A 19,657-nucleotide genomic window follows, 5' to 3' on the forward strand; every position below is an offset into this window, starting at 1 on the left:
AGAATAGAAATGTATTCAGAAGAGTAACATATCTTGATCATATGGCCAGTAAAGTCCATTTTGTTATTGGGTAAAATACCTGAGTCAATATTCCCCATTCTGAATACAGACAGTTTTATGTATTACACCCATGAATAAATATCAACAGGCCCAGAGACGTGGTAATAACACAGGCAAATGCAGAGTAGGTGAGGAAGTCGGAACTCCATGCTGATCTGGGAGGGTTTTCAGAGGAGCAGCAATTTTCTAATCAGTGCTTGGGGTGCACGACAGTTGCAGTACTCACTATCAGCAGTCAAAGCTATCACCCTATTCCAGTTATCAGCTCTCCTACTGCCATTTTGAAATAAGTAGGAGGGTGCAGTTCATAGTTTTATTGGTCATCATCACAGAGTCATAAAACATAGGAAGTCATCTTCTCAATGTGCTATGTCTTAATCGATATATTACCCGTCGATAGTTGCTCCTGTGAAGTGGTTAATACACTTAAGAAATAACAGGAAATGCGTGAATTGTTAGAAATTCTGAAAACAGCCTCCAACAATCTCAAACATAAGCAGAATCCATAGTGTGACTGGTAACATGCTCACAAAGGAACCACCTAACCCCTGAGGAAACAAGAGATTTTAGGATTTTTTTTTCCAGAATGAGCAAGATCCATTTGATAGAATGATTGATTCACACATAGAACAAAATTATTGAAATTACAGAAAGAAAAACTATTCAATTTCAATGGTCCCCATACTCAATTTAATGTTGCACATTTTTACAGCATCATTATGCACATACAATCAAAACAGTTCAACACAATTCTGGGTTTAGCATTACTGCTGACAATAGTAGTAATTAAATGCTTAATGCTCCATCATTTTAAAAGGAGAAACCCCTTTTTAAAAACTTTCATTAAAATAACTGATAAGGCAGAAAGTGGCACACTGTTTGGTGGTGAAAATGTGTTGCTGGAAAAGCGTAGCAGGTCAGGCAGCATCCAAGGAACAGGAGAATCGACGTTTCGGGCATAAGCCCTTCTTCAGGAATGAAGAAACGTCAATTCTCCTGTTCCTTGGATGCTGCCTGACCTGCTGCGCTTTTCCAGCAACACATTTTCAGCTCTGATCTCCAGCATCTGCAGCCCTCACTTTCTCACACTGTTTGGTGGGCTTGGGAAGAGGCAAACTTGAGACTTGGGTCAGAAAGGAAACCAAGATGGAAAATGGGGAATACCAATCTCACCTAATCTAAAGGTCAAGCGGGGAATACCACAGACAAGCAGGTTCACCCAGGAAAAGGACAGATCAGTAGGCTGAACCTGAACCTGAACAGAGATGCAGGCCAAATGGGAAGACACAGACTGAAGTAGCTTAAGAAGGCAGCTTAGTACTAACTTCCATAGGACAAATAAGAATAGAAGGTAAATGATGACCCAGTCAGTGATGCCCACATTGTGTGAATGAATGAGGGAAAATCAGGTTAAATCAAGAATCTGAGAATGGGTGGACTGAGGTTCCTGTGACTCAAAAGCCCTGTGTTCCCTTAATTCTAACTGATTGGAGAATGGTGAAGTTATAACCCTCTTCAACCCCAACAGTGGGACAATGTAACAATCTTTCAGTACATTAATCATTTTTCCACTACTACTGTCATCAATAATTTCCTCATCTTGCTTCATAACTAATCACTGAGGCAAGAGCTGCACATTATGAAACCAAATAATGGACTGAAATACACAGATACCCAGATAAAAATCACAAAACAAAATCTGCAAAAACATGGAAAATTTAGACACAATGAGAACTGAAAATTGGCCAGAAATTCATTCAAGATAACATCAACTGTTGAAATAGAGTCCGACATGAAAATATGATGTTTATTCCATAAGGTTTAAAATCAAATTAATTACATTTTTGATAATTATCAATCATGTTGATTCTGTGAAGTGTACATTATGTGCTTCACAGTATGAGGTGAAATGTTTGCAGTCCTGAGGTACCATTAAGGTGATCTTTGCTGGAAGCTGGTAGTTCTCCCAGAGGAAACGTCCCACTTTGATAGGTCTCACTGAATTGGCCAGTCTCGTTCCTTAAAGTAATTCTTCAAACCTTTCAAATTGACAGGTGGGAAATACGGGCCAATCCGTTTCCGAATCCACCACTTCCCATCTGCTGCATGGTTGCCATTGGGCTGGCTGAATTTGTAGCGATAGTGTTCACCCCTTACCCACCTGCCAACAGAAGGTGGTATTATTATGGATAGATATTGGACCATCAGACCTTTAAACTTATTGTGCCATTCCATTCAATCATGGCTGTAATGGTCAACTTTGATTCTGTATGATTTAATAAGTTCACACAACAAAAATGTATCAATCTGAGTATTCAGTTTGCCCACCCAATTCCACCCACCCCAAACTCCTCAGACATTTTGTCCTCAGTCTCAACATGTAGGAGAGACTGTTCCAGGTTTCCACTACTCTGTGTGAAGAAGAGTCACTGCCTTTGATATCAAGGCTACATTTAACTGAGGAACTCAAGCAAAACCAGAGATTTACAAAAAATAAACACCTCTGCAGGAATTCCTCAGGGAAGTGTCCTTGGCCCAACTATCTCCAGCTGCTTCACCAATTACATTCCTTTCATTTTGAGATTAGAAGTGGGGATATTCGCTGATGACTGCACAATATTCAATACATTTGCAACTCCTCAGATACTGAAGCAATCCATGCCCAAATGGACAATGTACAGGTTGGGCTGACAAGTACCAAGTAATATCCATTTCACACAAGTGTTGGCAATAACCATCTCCCACAAGACCTACTGTGGATGCCTGAAAACATGAATAGGAGCAAACCCATTCATTTAAATCCGAAAATTAGCTTCCCGACAGCCCCCGCTTCCTGGTTCTAGAAGGTTCCCTATAATATGTTCAGGCTGTGGTAAACCATGGGTAACAGAAACCATGGAAAACAATTCCGTGGATATGGGGGGGGGGGGGGGGGGAGTTGGTCTGTAGTGCTATGACACACTTATGGAGCATGTTGGACTTGAACCTTGAACTCCTGACTCAGAGGCAGGAACATTACATTAGTGGTACAGTACCTAAACCAAAAAAAAACCTTCAGCCAGTGAAGGGCTCTCTCAATTACTACCTTACAACAATAGCCTGCATTTTTAGTCAAGTCCTTGAAGTCGTCCTGAAACAAGTACGATTTGACTCAGTTGCGAGTGTTACCGACTGAGCTACAAGTAACACCAGAATCACAATGGTAGTGATCCTAAATTGAAGACGAGGAAACCTGCAAAAGCTCCCATTAGCAAGAATTATCTGTTGATCACTGCCGTGCAATTGTAAAGGAAGGTCTGAGGTGAACTATGATGTATCTAATAGCCAATGAACAGCTAGAATTTGGTGGGTGGGACTCAAAATAGAAAATGGCAATCTGGGCTCTCCAGAGAGAGTCACTGTCTTCAAGTGGACAAAAAGAGGTTCAATTTAAAATAAGAACTAACAGGTTTTATCTCGTGGAAGAAAGTTTTACAAACTTTTGTAAAAACCTTTTAATCCACCTTTTTAACCATGAGGCTTACACTGCTCCCCCCACCACCAAACTACAAAAAAAAAGCACATGCTCCCAACTTCACAGGAAGATGTTAGTTCTTTAAAAATGGTGGTGCTTGAAAACGGCAAACCTCCTTTTCAAAAGGAAGTTCAAATTGTTGATTTCAATTCCAAAAGCACCACCATTGGGTGGTCTCTGCATACACAGATTAAAAAGGGAGATTAAAAAGGGAGCATAAGAGAGAAACTCTGAAGAGGTTAAAATAGCAGAAAGTTCATCGCCAAACTGTTTGGCACTGTACATGTAATCCTATAACTGCCTACGAAAAGGGGACTGCGGTTTTTAATCTTTTTTGAAGATTTGTTTAGAAAAAGGATTTGAATGTCAGCAATATTCTATCGTTATCATGGAGTAACCAGAAGTGAAGTAACACTTAATAAACAGAGTGTTTTATCTTCATTTTGTTATGACATGGTCAAATGCTGGGTTAATCTTTACTACAGTTCAGATAATTCCTACTGTGCACCTGGCAGTTTGCGCTCATTAAAACTCAGGCTCACGATCTGGTGATCAGAGTCAAAAATACCCTCCCCCTCCAATTAATATTCAAGTCCTGAGCAGTTTGTCAAACAAATCTATCTGCCATGACTGGAATATTTTAGGAGAGCAATTGACTGCCTAGTAACAATGATGTGTTCCCTCTCTGTCACAGAAAGGAGTCATAAGACACCTTGGCCTCGGCATCAGTTAGGCTATATCTGGATGGTGGGGGAAGGATAGTTCACTGATCTGCTTAGTTCAGTACAGGAATTAGACTGAAGACATTCATGGAGTTAGCTATTGGCTACAACATGTCATCTTCTTTGGAATAAGGATGACTTGAGTTCAGAGAATGGCAGGATGGAAGCAGAGAGAAAGACAGAGTGACAGACATGCAAACAGCATCTCTTATTAGCTCCATAATAGCAACGTGATCATGGCGAGAAGAAATTATTGTTGTGCTATTGCTAAAGATTAATATTGGTGAGGACACCCGGGAGAATTCCCGTCACTCTTCATTGAAAAAGAGTTACTGGATCCTTTGCACTCGCTTGAGAGGGCAGATGGTGTTTTGATTTCATGTCTCATTCAGAAGATGGAATGCCCACTAATGCAACACTTGCTTAGTTTTGCACTGAGGGATCGGTTAGGGCTATATGCTCCTGTCTCTGGAATGGGACGTGACCCTTTAATCTTCTGATCAAGAGGAGTGAATGCCACCTACAGAGTCAGAGATTTCAATGAACAATGATAACAACAATGTTCATGTTGCTTTGCCAGAAAATTCCAGATTTCAACTCAGCAACAACAGTGAGCAAATGCACTGAACCCATAGATCTGCATCCAAAAGCAGTTATTATTAAGTCCAGTAATGTCAGAGCTACAATTTGGGAAGAGAACTTGAATTTATTGGCAATTATTTCATTTCTGAGTCAGATATGATTCATTTCATTTAAAAACATGTGAGTGTTCCAACCCAGGGGGTACATTATATCTAGCGATGATTCATGATAAAGCCACAGCAATCTGTTATTCCAAATGTACTCATGATTTACATTTTGTTCTTTAATAAATGAGAAAAATACGCATTCATCCAAATACCTGCACAATTCCAGCACTTACGTTTCATGGTTATCTTAATCCAAGTCTTGAAAAGTGGGTCACTTATTGTGACTCTGCCTAACATTAAAGCCTCCAGCAACATTAACTCTCCCACAGTGGCACTTAATTGCCCTTGGAGAGAGTGCAGCACATACTAACCAGAATTACACCATGACTAAAAGGCCAAGCTATTAAATCAGGTTGCTAGATTGAATTTGTATTCCTTCAAGTAAAGATTGATGGGGGAGTTATTTTCTTTATTCTTTCATGAGATGTGGGCATCCCTGGCAAGGCTACAATTTGTTTCTAATCCCCAATTACCTTTGAACTGAATGACTTACTGGGCCATTTCAAGGACAGCTAAGAATTAACCACATTTCTGTTTGGTTTGGATATATATGCAGGTTATATCATATAAGGACAACACCTTTGCTAAAGAATGCCCGTGAACCAAATGATTTTTAACAACAGTTAATGATTGTTGTCAGCAATCATCATTATTGAGACCAACTTAATTTTTTGGACTTATTAATTGAGTTGAAATTCCATTAGCTGCCATGGTGAAGTTTGAATCCATGCCCCTAAAGCATTAGTCCAGACCTCTGGATTGCCAGTTCCATGACTTTATGACTAACCACTACCTACTCTACTGAGGTAATGAAAATTATTAAAGGAGCTGATATGAATAGAAAGAAACTATTTGCACTGTTTGGAGAATCCAGAACAAGATGGCACAAGCTTAATATTGGATCTAGTTTATACAGGAGTAGTTTCTGATGAAAAGCTTATGCTTGAAACGTCGACTCTCCTGCTCCTCGGATGCTGCCTGACTGGCTGGGCTTTTCCAATGCCATTTTTTGACCCTGATCTCCAGCATCTGAAGTCCTTACTTTCTCCTGACACAGGAGTAATGTCAAATAAGCACTTCAAACAAAGCTTGGAGGAAACTTGGAAGACTCTCCCAAAAAGCTGTCAAGGTTGGAGTTCAGAAGAAAACTTTAAAAATGAGATTGTTAGTTGTTCATTCAGAAAGGATTTTAAGGGTTACAGAGCTAAGGCAGATTATTAGAGTTAAGACTGGCCACAAATGGATTGAATGTCAAACCAGTTTGAGGAGCTGAGTGGCATATTCCTAACCTCTTGCCAGGAATTTCCTGGTGGAAAGGTGTGGATAGATAATACCCCTCCTTTTCAAGAAAGAATTAGGTATATTTCTTAGGGCTAAAGTGATCAGAAGGTACGGAGAGAAAGCAGGAACAGGGTACCGAGTTAAATGCTAAACAAAAAAAAAACAAAGAAATGTGGATGCTGGAAATCAGAAATGCTAACAAAAGTTGCTGGAAAAGCTTAGGTTTGGCAGCATCTGTGGAGAAAAAAAAAGCAGAGTTAACTGAAGTTCTGAAGAAAGGTCACGGGACCTGAAACGTTAACTCTGCTTTCTCCTCACCGATGCTGCCAGACCTGCTGGGTTTCTCCAGCAATTTCCGCTTTTGGTTCAGATATCCAGCACCCACAGTTCTCTGTTTTTTTTTCCCATCACAATCTTATTTGATTCCATTAGATCACTTTTTATTCTTATAAATCCTCCTATGTAAAGCTGTTTAACTTCTCTTCCTAAGTCGTATGAAAAGTCTCACCGAGGCCCAGTTCACCTGATTGATAAACACTTCAAAATATTTATGCTTTTTAAAGTATAGATATTTTATCTGACTGACTAAAAGTCTAATCTGGATTGGAGTTATTCATTTCACAGGACCCAGACTAGTTAATGTCTGAATATTGTTGGGTGTGTTTATTCTACTTTGAGAACTTCGGTCCATAGTAAATAATGGTCTTTTTTGTATTCGTTCTCAGCTGCAGAAAAACTAACCTACATCTATGTTCCATTCTCCTTGCAATGAACACCAATATTGCATTAGCCTTCTAATAACTTGCTGTACCTGTATACTAATTTTCATGATTTTTATTGTGACCACTTACATTTCCGATTTCTTATCTTCATTCTATTTGATTTGACATATCGCTCTTTCCAGCTAAAGTAATTTCTCAGCGACTGTCTTAATTAACTGAGCCACCCCACATCTTTTCCTAGCTTCTGATCTTTTCAAAATGTCAAATACCCTTCAATAATTGTCTTCATCACTTGGCAACTATGTCCCTGAAATGGCCATCAAGTTACATGATTTATTTCTGCTTCTAATATTAATGTATCCAGTTTATTATGAATGTTGCTCACTTTCAGATACATAGCCTTCAATTCTATCCTTTTAACCATGTTTGTAGTTCTTGGCCTTATCTACTGGTGCACTCCTAAATTTCAACTCTCTGTGCTTTCTTACTATATTCTGGTTATCCTGACCCAAATCACTAATTGCTGTATTACTTTACTGCTTATCTTTGATTCACTCCATTTTCTCTCACATGATCCCTCCCCTTTCACCCAACATAGAGTTATGGAGTCATACATCATGGACAAAAACCCTTTGGTCTAATTCGTCCATGCTGACCAGGTTTCCCAAACTAAACTAGCCCCTTTTCCCTGTGTTTGGACCATATCTCTCTAAACCTTTCCTATTCATATACTGTCCAAATGTCTTTTAAATGTTGTAACTGTACCTACATTTACCATTTCCTTTGGCATTTCATTCCATATATGCAACACCCTCTGCATGAAAACATTACTCCTCAGGTTCCTTTTAAATCTTTTCCCTCTCACCTTAAATATATGCCGTATAGTTTTGAACTCACCTACCCTTGGGAAAAAAAAACCCTTTGCTACTCACTTTAGCTATGCCGGTCATGATTTTATAAGCCTCTATAAGGTCAGCCCTCAAGCTCCTACACTCCAGGGAAGAGAAAGTCTGGACCTATTCAGTCTCTCCTTATAACTCAAACCCTTGAGTCCTTGCAATTTTTTTTCTGCACCCTTTCCAATTTAATAATATCTTCCAAAACAGGGTGACTAGAACTACATGCAGTTCTCCAAAGGTGGCCTCCCCAATGTTCGTCACAACCTCAACATGACGTCCTAACTCCTCTACTCAGAGCTCTGATCAATGAAGGCAAGCATTCCAAATGTCTTCTGCACCATCCTATGACGCCACTTTCAAGGAACTATGTACCTAAACCCCTAGGTGTCTCTGTTTGACAACACTCCCCAGGATCCTACCATTAACTGTGTAAGTCCTGCCCTGATTTGTCTTATCAAAACTTATTTAAATTAAACTACATCTGCCACTCCTCAGCCCATTGAGCCAGCTGACCACGATCCCACTGTACTCTTAGATAATCTTCTTCACTGTCCACTATACCACCAATTTTGGTGTCATCTGTAAACGTACTGACCATGCTTCTGATATTCTCATCCAAATCATTTATATAAATGTCAAGTAACAGAGAACCCAGCACTGATCATTGCAGAACAGCCCTCTCTGTTGCCCCAATTATACAATATGCCAGAACAGTGGCACCAACACGGCTCAGATGAAATTTGTCCCAATGGTACTGTTTTCACTTTCCCCAGTAATGGTGCCAATGGCACAAGAATCACAATCAATCTATAAAATACATAATCACTTCTTCCAGCTTATTTACCCTATGCAATTTACTTGTGGCTCAGGTAATAATCCAGAGATTATTCCCTTTGAGGCTGTGCTTACTAATTTAGTCTATATCTGTTCACAATTCTGAAGTAGAATAAACAGAACCTCTTTCTTTGTGCAATCAACATCTTCGGTACACACATGGATCAATGACAACTGGACCTTTTACATTCCACTACAAGTTCTTTTGAACCCAGAGTCCACGCCATGATTCCTAGCCCTTGGACAGGTAATACAGCCAGCAACCTTGGATTATTGCTTATGGCTTCAGAGTACAGTGGCTATATTGTCCCCTGATGCCATAACATGCAGATTTGATCCCCCAATCTCAAAGGCTTCTTGCACAACAATGCCACAGTCTGTTCACTCACATCTCGCAGCCCTCACTCTCAGCGATAGAACTGCAAGAATCTCAGGCCTCTTGGATAAATAAAAGAGGTGATGCTCATCCATTTCTACCTGTCATACCCTCTCAAGCCTGACCATGACCACAGCAGATGACACTGCCCTAATGGGTGTGATGCTTGCTGGAACAAAATATCCAGATAACATTCCCTCTTCCTACTACATCGGTTGGCTGACGCTGAGCTACACATGCATGTATGAATCAGAAGTAGCAATATTGAGCCTGCTCTACTATTCAATAAGATCTTGGCTGATTTGATTATAACCATAAATCCCTATTACAGCCTATCCTTAATCATTTTTTAACCCCTTAACACGAATCCGTCTACTTCCATCTTAAAAATATTCAAGGTCTCTGCTTCCACCACCTTTTCAGGAAGAGAGTTCCAAAGGCTCTCAGCCTTCTGAGAGAAAAAAAATCACATAATCTCTGCTTTAAATGGATGGCCACATATTTTAAAGTCCTAGGTTCTCCCATCTAAAGCTCTTGAGCAGCAAACACTTACTGTAGATGTGGTTGCCTTGGATCATAGTGGCATCCATCAGCTTTTGCATACTGTAGCTGCACCATATAACCTGCCTTGCCATCTTTGTTATTTTATATATTTAATACTGCTAACAAACCTTATCTCACCAATAAAACCTCCCAATTAATTACTTAAATAATTAACTAATTAAACCATCATTACTATTAATTTCTGTAAGTTTTTTTAAAGATAAATGATTGTTTAAAGTGAATATAAATTCCAATGTTTAACTGCCAATGTAAAATTTTAGTTCACACAGAAATCATTCCAGTAACTATGCTGATGTGCCTTACAGCAAGGTACTAGAAGGCTGCATGTGACCAGGGAACTGTCTTTTAATAACAGTTAGCATCTTCAAGGGAGGATAAGAGTTAAATCAAATCAACCAGAATATCATTTTCATGATTGACTGTAAGTTTTGGAAGGGTCAAGTTATATCTATGCTTCAGGTCTTTAAAGAATAGAATTAAGCGCTTGCACACTGACTTTGCACTGTTGTTACAAACAGAGCCTTCAATAAGTTTAAGACACTTTCACTAACATAAGATCAGATCAGTAACAATCTTGTTTTACCTGAACAGAGATTAATTACTGACCAACAGTGGGTTGGGTACAGTTTTAAAAGCAACACTGATCATATTTGCTTCAAATATATTAGTTTCTTTTGAGAATAATGGCATAAAACATGGGCAGAAATTGTTACAAAAAGCAAGATCAGTCCTGGTCAGCCAATTACTTTGAGGGGAAAAAAAAAGACAAAAAGAAATGCAATATACACTAAAAACCACACGGCTATATTCGTAATGTTATGCTTAGCACTTAAGACTCCTGACAGCTGGAATTAATTCCAGAGGGGAGCAGCTGCTCCTAAGCAACAGCTGGGAGGTTTTGGAGGGAAAACGTAATCATGTCTTGTGTCAGGATTAATGGTCTGACAGTCCAGCAGGGAGTTGGGCATCCAAGAGCAAAATTGAGCAAAGCAGGGGTTTTGCATCTCTTATTCTTTGTGTAGTCACTGTAAATTATTTACCTCCTGTAAAGTTTTCCTCTCTTTTCTCTCCAGTGCCTGGCTTGCGATCACTGCATTTGTATAAACACAACCATTGGTTTAGGTTCCTTTCATTATATTTATTCCAGTTTTGTGTTAGTTTGTGTTTAAAAAGGTAGAAAAATGCCTCTTCAAAATTTAGATTACAATTTTAATTTTCTGAAGGTTTCTTCTGTTTGGTTATTGTATTTGTTCATTTTCTTTCCTGTCAGTTTCCCCTGCATCCTGGCTGAAAACAGGAAAAAGCTATTGAGACTTCGAAATAATGAAATGTATACCAGTAATGCTAAGTTAATGCTTCCTAAACCTTTTCTCCTAATGTGACTGCATTGTAATGCCTCAGGCATTGTGAGACTCCTGAGTGAAACTGGAAGGTGTAGGGTTGAGTGTGTTCAGACTGGGGTACAAGGGGGTATTCATTGATGGGGATGGGGAGGGGGGGGGGGGGTGGCGCCATTGAGAGTTATTCAGTGGAGGGGGTCAGGGTTGCAATGAAAAAGCATGAGACATACTGATTTACAGGCAATGGTTACAGCAGCAATCAGATCTCAGTGAATAAGTAATTAAGCTGCATCCACCAACAAAAAAAAAGCTAAAAGGGCTTTGCAGCTGTCCAAACTCAACCTGACCTCCCGAGCTGCCATTACTGCTCATGACCCCAAAATCTTGTCCTACAGGGGTCATGACCCATATTTTGGGTATCCCTGTGTTAAGCGATAAGTACAAACAGAAAGAAAGAAACAATGAACACATGTTTATATAGCAACTATCATGATCTTGAAAATTTCCTAAGCATGTTGGATCTAATGTAGGAAACATGGCAGCCAATTTGCACATACACCCCTGTATTAAGTTTCCATGAACAATAAAAATATAAATATAAATAACCTGATATGTTTTTATTTGAAAATGTTGGCTGAGGAATGAATATGGAGCTAAAATCTTTCACAGTTGATTGAGAAGATAGACAGAGCCCCTCAGCTAACTTCTCAATCAAAAGATTGATCGTGCAGCCCCACATCCTTCTTCCTGCACTGAACTACGAGTGACAGCCTAGGTTTCATAATGGAATCTCTGGAATGGAATTTGACCCTAAAACTTCTGAATCAGTCAAAATCACTATGCTAAAGCTGAATGTTAAGTTGAACTAAGGATGGTAATGTGGAGCATGTCAGAGTTGAGTGTGCACAATAGATAAAAAAGCCAGTGTTGTACATATAGAACTGTGAAAGGGTTCAGAAAACATTTACAGGGGTGTTGCCAGGGTTGAACCGAAGAGACTGTTTCCATGCTGTATGTCTCTATGATCAAATGACCAGAAGACTATGGAAACTTGCTTCTCATTTTTCTTTGTCTGCACTATCTCTCTATCATCAATTGTTCTTCCTCTAGCACAACTCACACCTATTGCTTTCAGTGGGGATCAAATACTTGAAAAGATTGCTTAATAGGTATCAGGAATTAGCTACCTAGGTCAGAGTTGCACGCAACGCAGACTAGCTGAGGCTAGCTACCTCAATACAGATCAACTGGCCTTCGGCCTATATCTCTCTAACTGCGTTAACTGGCTGAGCCACTGGGGAGCTGCCAGTTCACTCGACAATAATCAGCACATACTGTACTTGATGTCAGTCCATTCATACGTCAATGACTTCAAAAAGTTATTTACTGCTTGTACATGGGGCAGCACAATAGTGGCATACGTTTGGTTACATATTAGGAGGCTAAATCTGCCAATTTTTGTTACTTTGAAGTTATTATTTATTCCAAGTGCTTATCCATAGATCACCATAATTTATTTACAGACAGAAATTCACTCCAAAGTTAATGCCTCTATTAAACTGGCAGAAGGAGTAATTTGACACAGTAACCACTTGCGTTTATACAGTGCCTTAAAGTAGCAAAACAACCTAAGGCACAGACACAACTCACAAGCATGTTAAGCAATCATATGCTAACATGACTAACAGTTGTTCCTAGGCTATGTACAAAATAAACAGGCATTGTGCTTACAGTAGTTTTGTTGGTGCCTAACTTGTCTGGTACTGAAACTTATTTTCTTTAATGGAAAATGAATGCCTCAAAAGTAAATATCATACGGTATTCAAGCCTTTATTTATATGCTACATAATGTTTGCCAAACAGCGTCACCAGCACAACAGGCTCCCCTTGGGATATCTTTTACTGGTTTTCGTTTGACCAGTCTGATCAGAGATCAGATATTTATGCCCATTCTCTGCTCCCTATTTGCTTATTTGATAAATACGCAGCAGACCCTGTAAATAATGGAGCAGAAAAAGTTCTGACTGATAACAAAATTTATGGCTATATTTTTCCATGGTAGATGATGTAATAATTAACTATTAAAATATCACAATTGATCTGCAAAGCATCAACTGACATTTGATATGTTTGTGAACCTGTGTTGTAATGTCATAATCCTGGAAATCCATCGCCTTTTATCACACGGATTGCAGTGGTTTAAGAAGCCAGCATTTTATCAAAGGTTAAATGAGATAGCAATGACTCCAGTAACACCCAACTCTTGAGAATTAATTAAGAAAAGACCACATGGGATTCTTATTGACTGAAACTAAGTGAGGACTTCAGCTGAATACCTTACGCAATTCAACTCAAACAACTGCCAAATAAATCAAGGTTAAGACTACTTACCGTGGTGCTCCTTGATTCTGAAATGGGTTGTGTGCTATTAGTGACAATACAAGGCTATCATTCATCAGCAGTCTTCCTGCCAAGTGGATTAACCATTCATTTTGTTCATAGGTCTGGAAAAAGAAACAAAACAAAACAAAAATTATTACCACACACCTTTCCAAAGATTGCAAAGCTTCAAGTTTGAGCCCAGGTTGTGCTGCTTTTAGTCAGGCCAAGAGTTGGAGAATTACTGAGTGGAACAAAAGGGGGCTTTCAGTCTGGTTTGTCCTCCCGATGGCTATTGCTGGCATAAAGGCAAAAGTACACTTTTGTGGTATTGAGTGACAGCACCAGACGATGTCAAAAAACTTGATGTCCAGGCTTATGTATAAAAAAAGGTGCTAGAACACAATTTAAAGCACCTGACATCGGGAAAGGATAACATTACAATCATGGCATCAAATAGGCTTCACGACTATCAGGTGTTTGCATGAGTCTGAAGTCTTGTATTTCCCTTCAACAGCCCTTTTTTTCAATCTCTCAGTCTGTTCACAGTCTTCGGTGTTGCGTTTATCATACAATATTATTGTGTGACTGTTTTGTCTGTTTGCAGTCTATGATAACATTGCAAACGTGTTCCTTTACATAATGTCTCTGACTTCACTGCAAATAGCAAATGCAACGGTTTTATTTCTTTATATTTTTACGTGTTTACGGGATTCAGGCAATACCAGCACTTATTGCCCATCCTTAAATGCCATTCAGAAGATGGTGGTGAGCGACCTTCTTGAAGTGGTGCAGTCCATGTGGCATAGGCACATGCATTTGTTGAAGGGATTCCTATTTGGGCAGGAGTCCCAGAATTTTGAACCAGCAGTAATGAAGGAAGAGAGCAATGATGATATATTTCTAAGGTGGCATGAAACTTGGAGGGAGACTTGAAAGTGATAATATTCCTGCTTCTCTTGTTCTTCTAGGTGATGGAAGTCATGGATTTAGAATGCCCTGTCAAAGGAGCTTTGGTGAATTGTTGCGCTGCAGTGTTATACATTGCTGCCACCGAATGTCGCACTGTCTGCAAACATTGATTTGGTTTCTGTCTCCATAGCTGCTGCCAGACCTGATGAGTTCCTCCAGTACTTTGTGTTTATTTCAGATCACCAGCTTCCACAGAGCTTTGATACATCAGACCAAGGATTCAATGGTCATGAAAACAATGTCAGCTTTAACTGCCTTGAGAAAGAAGATTTGCTATGCCATGTCTTGGAAGGTGACCACAAAGGCAATGGAACAAATTTTTATTTAAATAAGATGAAGCATTTTAAGAAGCTACCAAAAATAGATGTGAACACCAAATTATTACAGGTATTTGCTTAATACAGCTTAACCATACCGATGCTGTTAAGATGGACTGTTTAATGGAAATCGTGACATCCTGGGAGACAAACATTAATAACTAACTTACCAACTAACTTAGTGCACAGTAAAGTACTTAAAATGCTAAATGAAATATTTTGGATGATGTTTGTGAAAACACATTACTATGGTGATGAATTTTCGTTCTGTAGGGACACTGTGTTACAATTTTGACATTTATAAGGTTGTCATGTTTTGGAATTGCGTTGTTAATTTATAATGAGGAGGAGCTGGTGTTGGACTGGGGTAGACAACGTTAAAAATCACACAAAACTAAGTTATAGTCCAACAGGTTTATTTGGAAGAACCAAAACCTGCAACCCATTCTAAAAGATGAAAGACTTAACAATAATCCAGGTTTGTTCAATTTATCATTTCAACTTCATGACACTGTAATCTGTTGCTATATATTCTGTGTCTTATGGTCTTATTCTCCACAACCACCTCATGAAGGAGCAGCACTCTGAAAGCTGTTGCTTCTAAATAAACCTGTTGGACTATAACCTGGTGCTGTGTCAGTTTTAAAGTTCTAAAGCTGGAAATAAAGGAAACTTAATTGCTATGCAAACAGAAAGTGCTGGAAAAACTCAGCAGGTGTGGGAGGATATGTGGACAAAGAAACAGAGATAACTTTTCAAATCCAATATGACTTCTTCAGTTCTCCCTGCAGTATTTAGCTCATGTTCAGGAATTTAATTGACAGCTCATTTAGAGAAGGGCATTGTCTTTAAGCTAAAGTGAGGAGGGTTACTTGACCTATTTTGCAGTTTGATTATTACAGATTAAAGGGTCCAGATTATTTCATGAGGAAAAGGATGCAGGGTATTTACACTTGGGAGACAATGACAGCATCTTAAGTGCCGACAGTGATTTTCCAAAGCCCTGGAAACATGTTGAGAATATTATATTGAAAACAGTTATACCTTAAACTGTTAATTTACTTCCAAGAGCCCTGCGGTCTCAAGGAGAGCAAATTATCATGCCTGCCTGGGTATAAGCACATGTAATTCATGTTCCCAAGGAGCCAAGTTTTGTAAGGGGGAGTGGCTAATGTATCCATGAATACGTTGGATAAGATTAGACTGCAAGGATCTAGGGTAGAGAGAGAACAGCATCAGGCTAAAAGTTTCTGTTCTCACTGCAGAAAATCTGGGTAGGAGATCACACTTGGTTTGGAAACTACAAATTCATTAGCTATTAAAAGGAGGCCCGATGATTTGCCGAATGTTAGCTAGAGGGAGAGAGGGAGGGAGAGAGAGAGAGAGAGAAAGAGAAAGAGAGAGATAGACATCTTTGCACCATGAAGAGTTAAAAGTTTCCAGATTTGCAAAGAAAAAGACCAAAAGAAAACCTTTCGGAGTAAGAATCATTTCAGCTAGTTCTGGGAGAATTGTATAACTATTCAAGGGACAGTCAATCACATAGTTAAATGTAGGCTTTTTCAGTTGTGTCAAAAATTCTGCTCTGTCAGTTAAAGTATATAGGCTTAACAAATAGTGCTTGACCAATAGTGCTTTGTCTATTTGTTACAGTAAATTAGGAACTTTTAAAACATGAAACCTTGTGTCATCTGTTCAGTTATTGACTGACAGAACAAATTTCTTCTGTAAGTTATCAGACTCTTCAGGGATCATTAAAAGAGCAAAACAAATCATACAAAAACTGCTATGAAGAAGGATAAAGATCTGGCAGTGAGAACAAGGCACAAGCCCAAACTCTGCATTCATTCAATCATCCTATATTTTATACCACCACGTGATGAGCTTTTCTACCTTCTAAATGATGAAATCTTTGCCAGCCATTTTTAAACTATAGTTACACCTGTAAAAACTGGATTAATGTCCAGCATATCAGTGATACAAGGACCTGATCTACAAGTAAATGGTCTGGTTTTCTAATGGATTGCATGGGAATTTCCACAACTAGGAAAGAAAGCAAATGAGAGAAAACAGAATAAGATATGGATAAAATAGCACAGAAGTTTTGATTACAAGTGATAAATTGCAAAGAAGAAAGAAAGCTAAGGCTGTCAATTCTCCAGGATTGTACTGGAATCAGCAGAAATTAGTCACTGCTTAGAATAAGGTATGTCAAGAGCAACAGAAAAAATAGAAATAAACATGGATTTTTTCAACTTTCTTTAAATAAAAAGTTCTAAAGGTGGAAATAAAGGAAACTTAATTGCTATGTAAACAGAAAGTGATGGAAAAACTCAGCAGGTGTGGACAAAGAAACAGAGATAACTTTTCAAATCCAATATGACTTCTTCAGTTCTCCAGCATCTGCAGTATTTAGCTCATGTTCAGGAATTTAATTGACAACTCGTTTAGAGAAGAGCATAGTCACTTTCCGATGGTTGTAGGAAGGCAGTAGAGGAAGAGAATCAGAATGTGAACAACCAAAGGAAAGAGCTTTGGAGTAGGGCCACCACCACAATTGATGTGTTGACAGCCAATGAACAGGAGCATGCAGGATGCCATACAGTGGGACCACAAGGATTAAGTCCAATAAGAGTTGGTATCCAGAGTGAAAATTGAGAAAATCATCATTGACACTTAATGGTTAATATCTATTTTAAGTTTTAGCTGAAGTTCTTTGTGATTTGCAGCAGAGTTACAAACATGTCCTTTGTATGTTAGGAGACAATACAATGCCAGATTTAAGCAATCTAGGTTCACAGATCAATTGTTATTCAACCTTACTGGGACAGTTTTCATGAAGTCATTGAGAATGGATTAAATTATGACTGACATGTTTGTTGACCAGTCTGTTGGATGTATTAAGTGGTTTGATTTAAGGAAATTTTCCAAAACACAGAAAAAGGAACATTGCTGTTTGCAAGACGCTGGCAAATCTTTGAAAATGGCTCATGCAAGGACACAGACATGGAGAAATTGCAAGTGTCATGATCAAAAAATTCTTTCAACAATTCAGAACCTTCTAGTAATACTGATTACACACAAACAGCATCATTTAGTGATTTGAAACAACAAAATTAAACATGTAAAAACAGTGGGAGCTGTAGTTAAGTGGTACTGGTCATTTCTACATGTGTACTGCTTAGATTCAGTCTCCAGCACCTCCAACTCTATAAATATATTTAGGCCCAGACAGACTGATGATAATAGCATGCCTTGATTGGTTCTATGTTTATATGGTAATGAAACATACTATGATGTAGTTTAGTCATATCAACATCATGACTTTATCAGTCTGTTAAGTGCCTAGAGAATGACTGCCATTTGCAGATTTGTGGTTTGAAATGCAAGTTACTTCTTATGCTGAACCATTTTCTCTTGAAACTCTAGGGGACAGTGTAGTAATACAAGAACTTAAACCCTCAAGACTTTAACTGTGCCAAGATAATTACATCTAGGCTGAAAGTTCATGTGTTGATAATCAAGAGCCAATATTCATCTAAGCTCTAGGAAACCCCAACATCATACTTAATAACATGATTTTAATATCAAGTGTTGAAAAGTATGTTAAATTTGTCGAAAGCTGAATCTGGAGAACTAACAAACTATCATATAGAGCTGGGTATTATCCCCTGGCTACGATGACGCTACAATGATTAAAAACATTTGTTTAAGATTTAGATCACTGTTAAAAATCTGAGTTGAAATAACAATGTTAAGACAAATTAACAAAAAAAGGAAAAGGGTAACTTGGCAGCCCAACTCCTCCAGAATGCCCAAACCTCTGATGTACTTTGAGGGAAAAGCTAGATTAGCACATAACAGAGAATGGAATATAAAGATTAACTGCAGGGATTACATGAAGGAGGATAGGAGCAGGTACATACATGCATAAGCTTGTGGGTCTATTGGGCTGAATAGCCTGATCCTGTAAACACTTTATAATATTATATAAGTCACATACATATTGATTGTGACTGGAGGTAAGGTAAGGGTCAAAAAGTAGAAGGAAGTAGAAAAAAAGAGAAGGACAGAGAGAGAAAGAGGAGCTGAAGAGGTGGTGAGTCGTAGAGTCATAGAGATACATGGCACAGAAACAGACCCTTCAGTCCAACCCGTTCATGTTGACCAGATATCCTAAATTAATCTAGTCCCATTTGCCAGCATTTGGCCCATATCCCTTTAAACCTTCCTACATGTATACCCATCCAAATACTTTTTAAATGCTGTAATTGTACCAACCTCCACCACTTCCTCTGGCAGCTCTTTCCATACATGCACCACCCTCTGTGTAAAAAAGTTGCCCCTTAGGTCCCTTTTAAATCTTTCCCCTCTCACCTTACATCTATGTCCTCTAGTTTGGAGCATCTTCACCCAAGGAAAAAGGCCTTGTCTATTCACCCTCTCCATGCACTTCATGATTTGATAAACCTCTATAAGGTCACCCATCAGCCTCTGACACTCCAGGGAAAACAGCCCCAGCCTATTCAGACTCTTCCGATACTCAAATCCCCCAATCCTTGTAAATAGTTTCTGAACCCTTTCAATTCTTACAATTTCCTTCCTATAGCAGGGAGACCAGAATTGCATGCAGTATGCCAATAGTGGCGAAACAAATGTCCTGTATAGTCGCAACATGACCTCTCAACTCCTCGATGCACTGACCAATAGAGGAAAGCGTACCAAATGCCTTCTTCACTATCCTATCTATTGCGACTCCACTTCCAAGGAACTATGGACTTGCACTTCAAAGTTTCTTTGTTCAGCAACACTTCACAGGGACCATTATGTGTATAAGTCCTGCCCTGATGTGCCTTTCCAAAATGCAGCACTTCATATTTATCTAAATTAAAGTACATCTGTCACTCCTCGGCCCATTGGCCCATCTG

General features: G+C 38.9%; 1 protein-coding gene across 6 annotated transcripts in view; it reads right to left on the reverse strand.

Annotated features, from left to right (window-relative positions):
- Positions 1 to 1,080: 1,080 nt before the first annotated feature.
- The window catches only part of lmf1 (lipase maturation factor 1), a 598,451-nt gene continuing 579,874 nt past the window's right edge, over positions 1,081 to 19,657 (reverse strand). For all 6 annotated transcript variants that reach the window (XM_043711866.1, XM_043711864.1, XM_043711863.1 and 3 more), the window contains 2 exons: positions 13,453 to 13,565; positions 1,081 to 2,221 (listed from right to left, as the gene is read on the reverse strand). In XM_043711866.1, coding sequence (XP_043567801.1) covers positions 2,056 to 2,221; positions 13,453 to 13,565 — 279 coding nt within the window. In that variant the 3' untranslated portion in view covers positions 1,081 to 2,055. The remainder of the gene's footprint in view (positions 2,222 to 13,452; positions 13,566 to 19,657) is intronic.

Source organism: Chiloscyllium plagiosum, chromosome 21, assembly GCF_004010195.1.
Source record: "Chiloscyllium plagiosum isolate BGI_BamShark_2017 chromosome 21, ASM401019v2, whole genome shotgun sequence".
NCBI lineage: Eukaryota > Metazoa > Chordata > Chondrichthyes > Orectolobiformes > Hemiscylliidae > Chiloscyllium > Chiloscyllium plagiosum.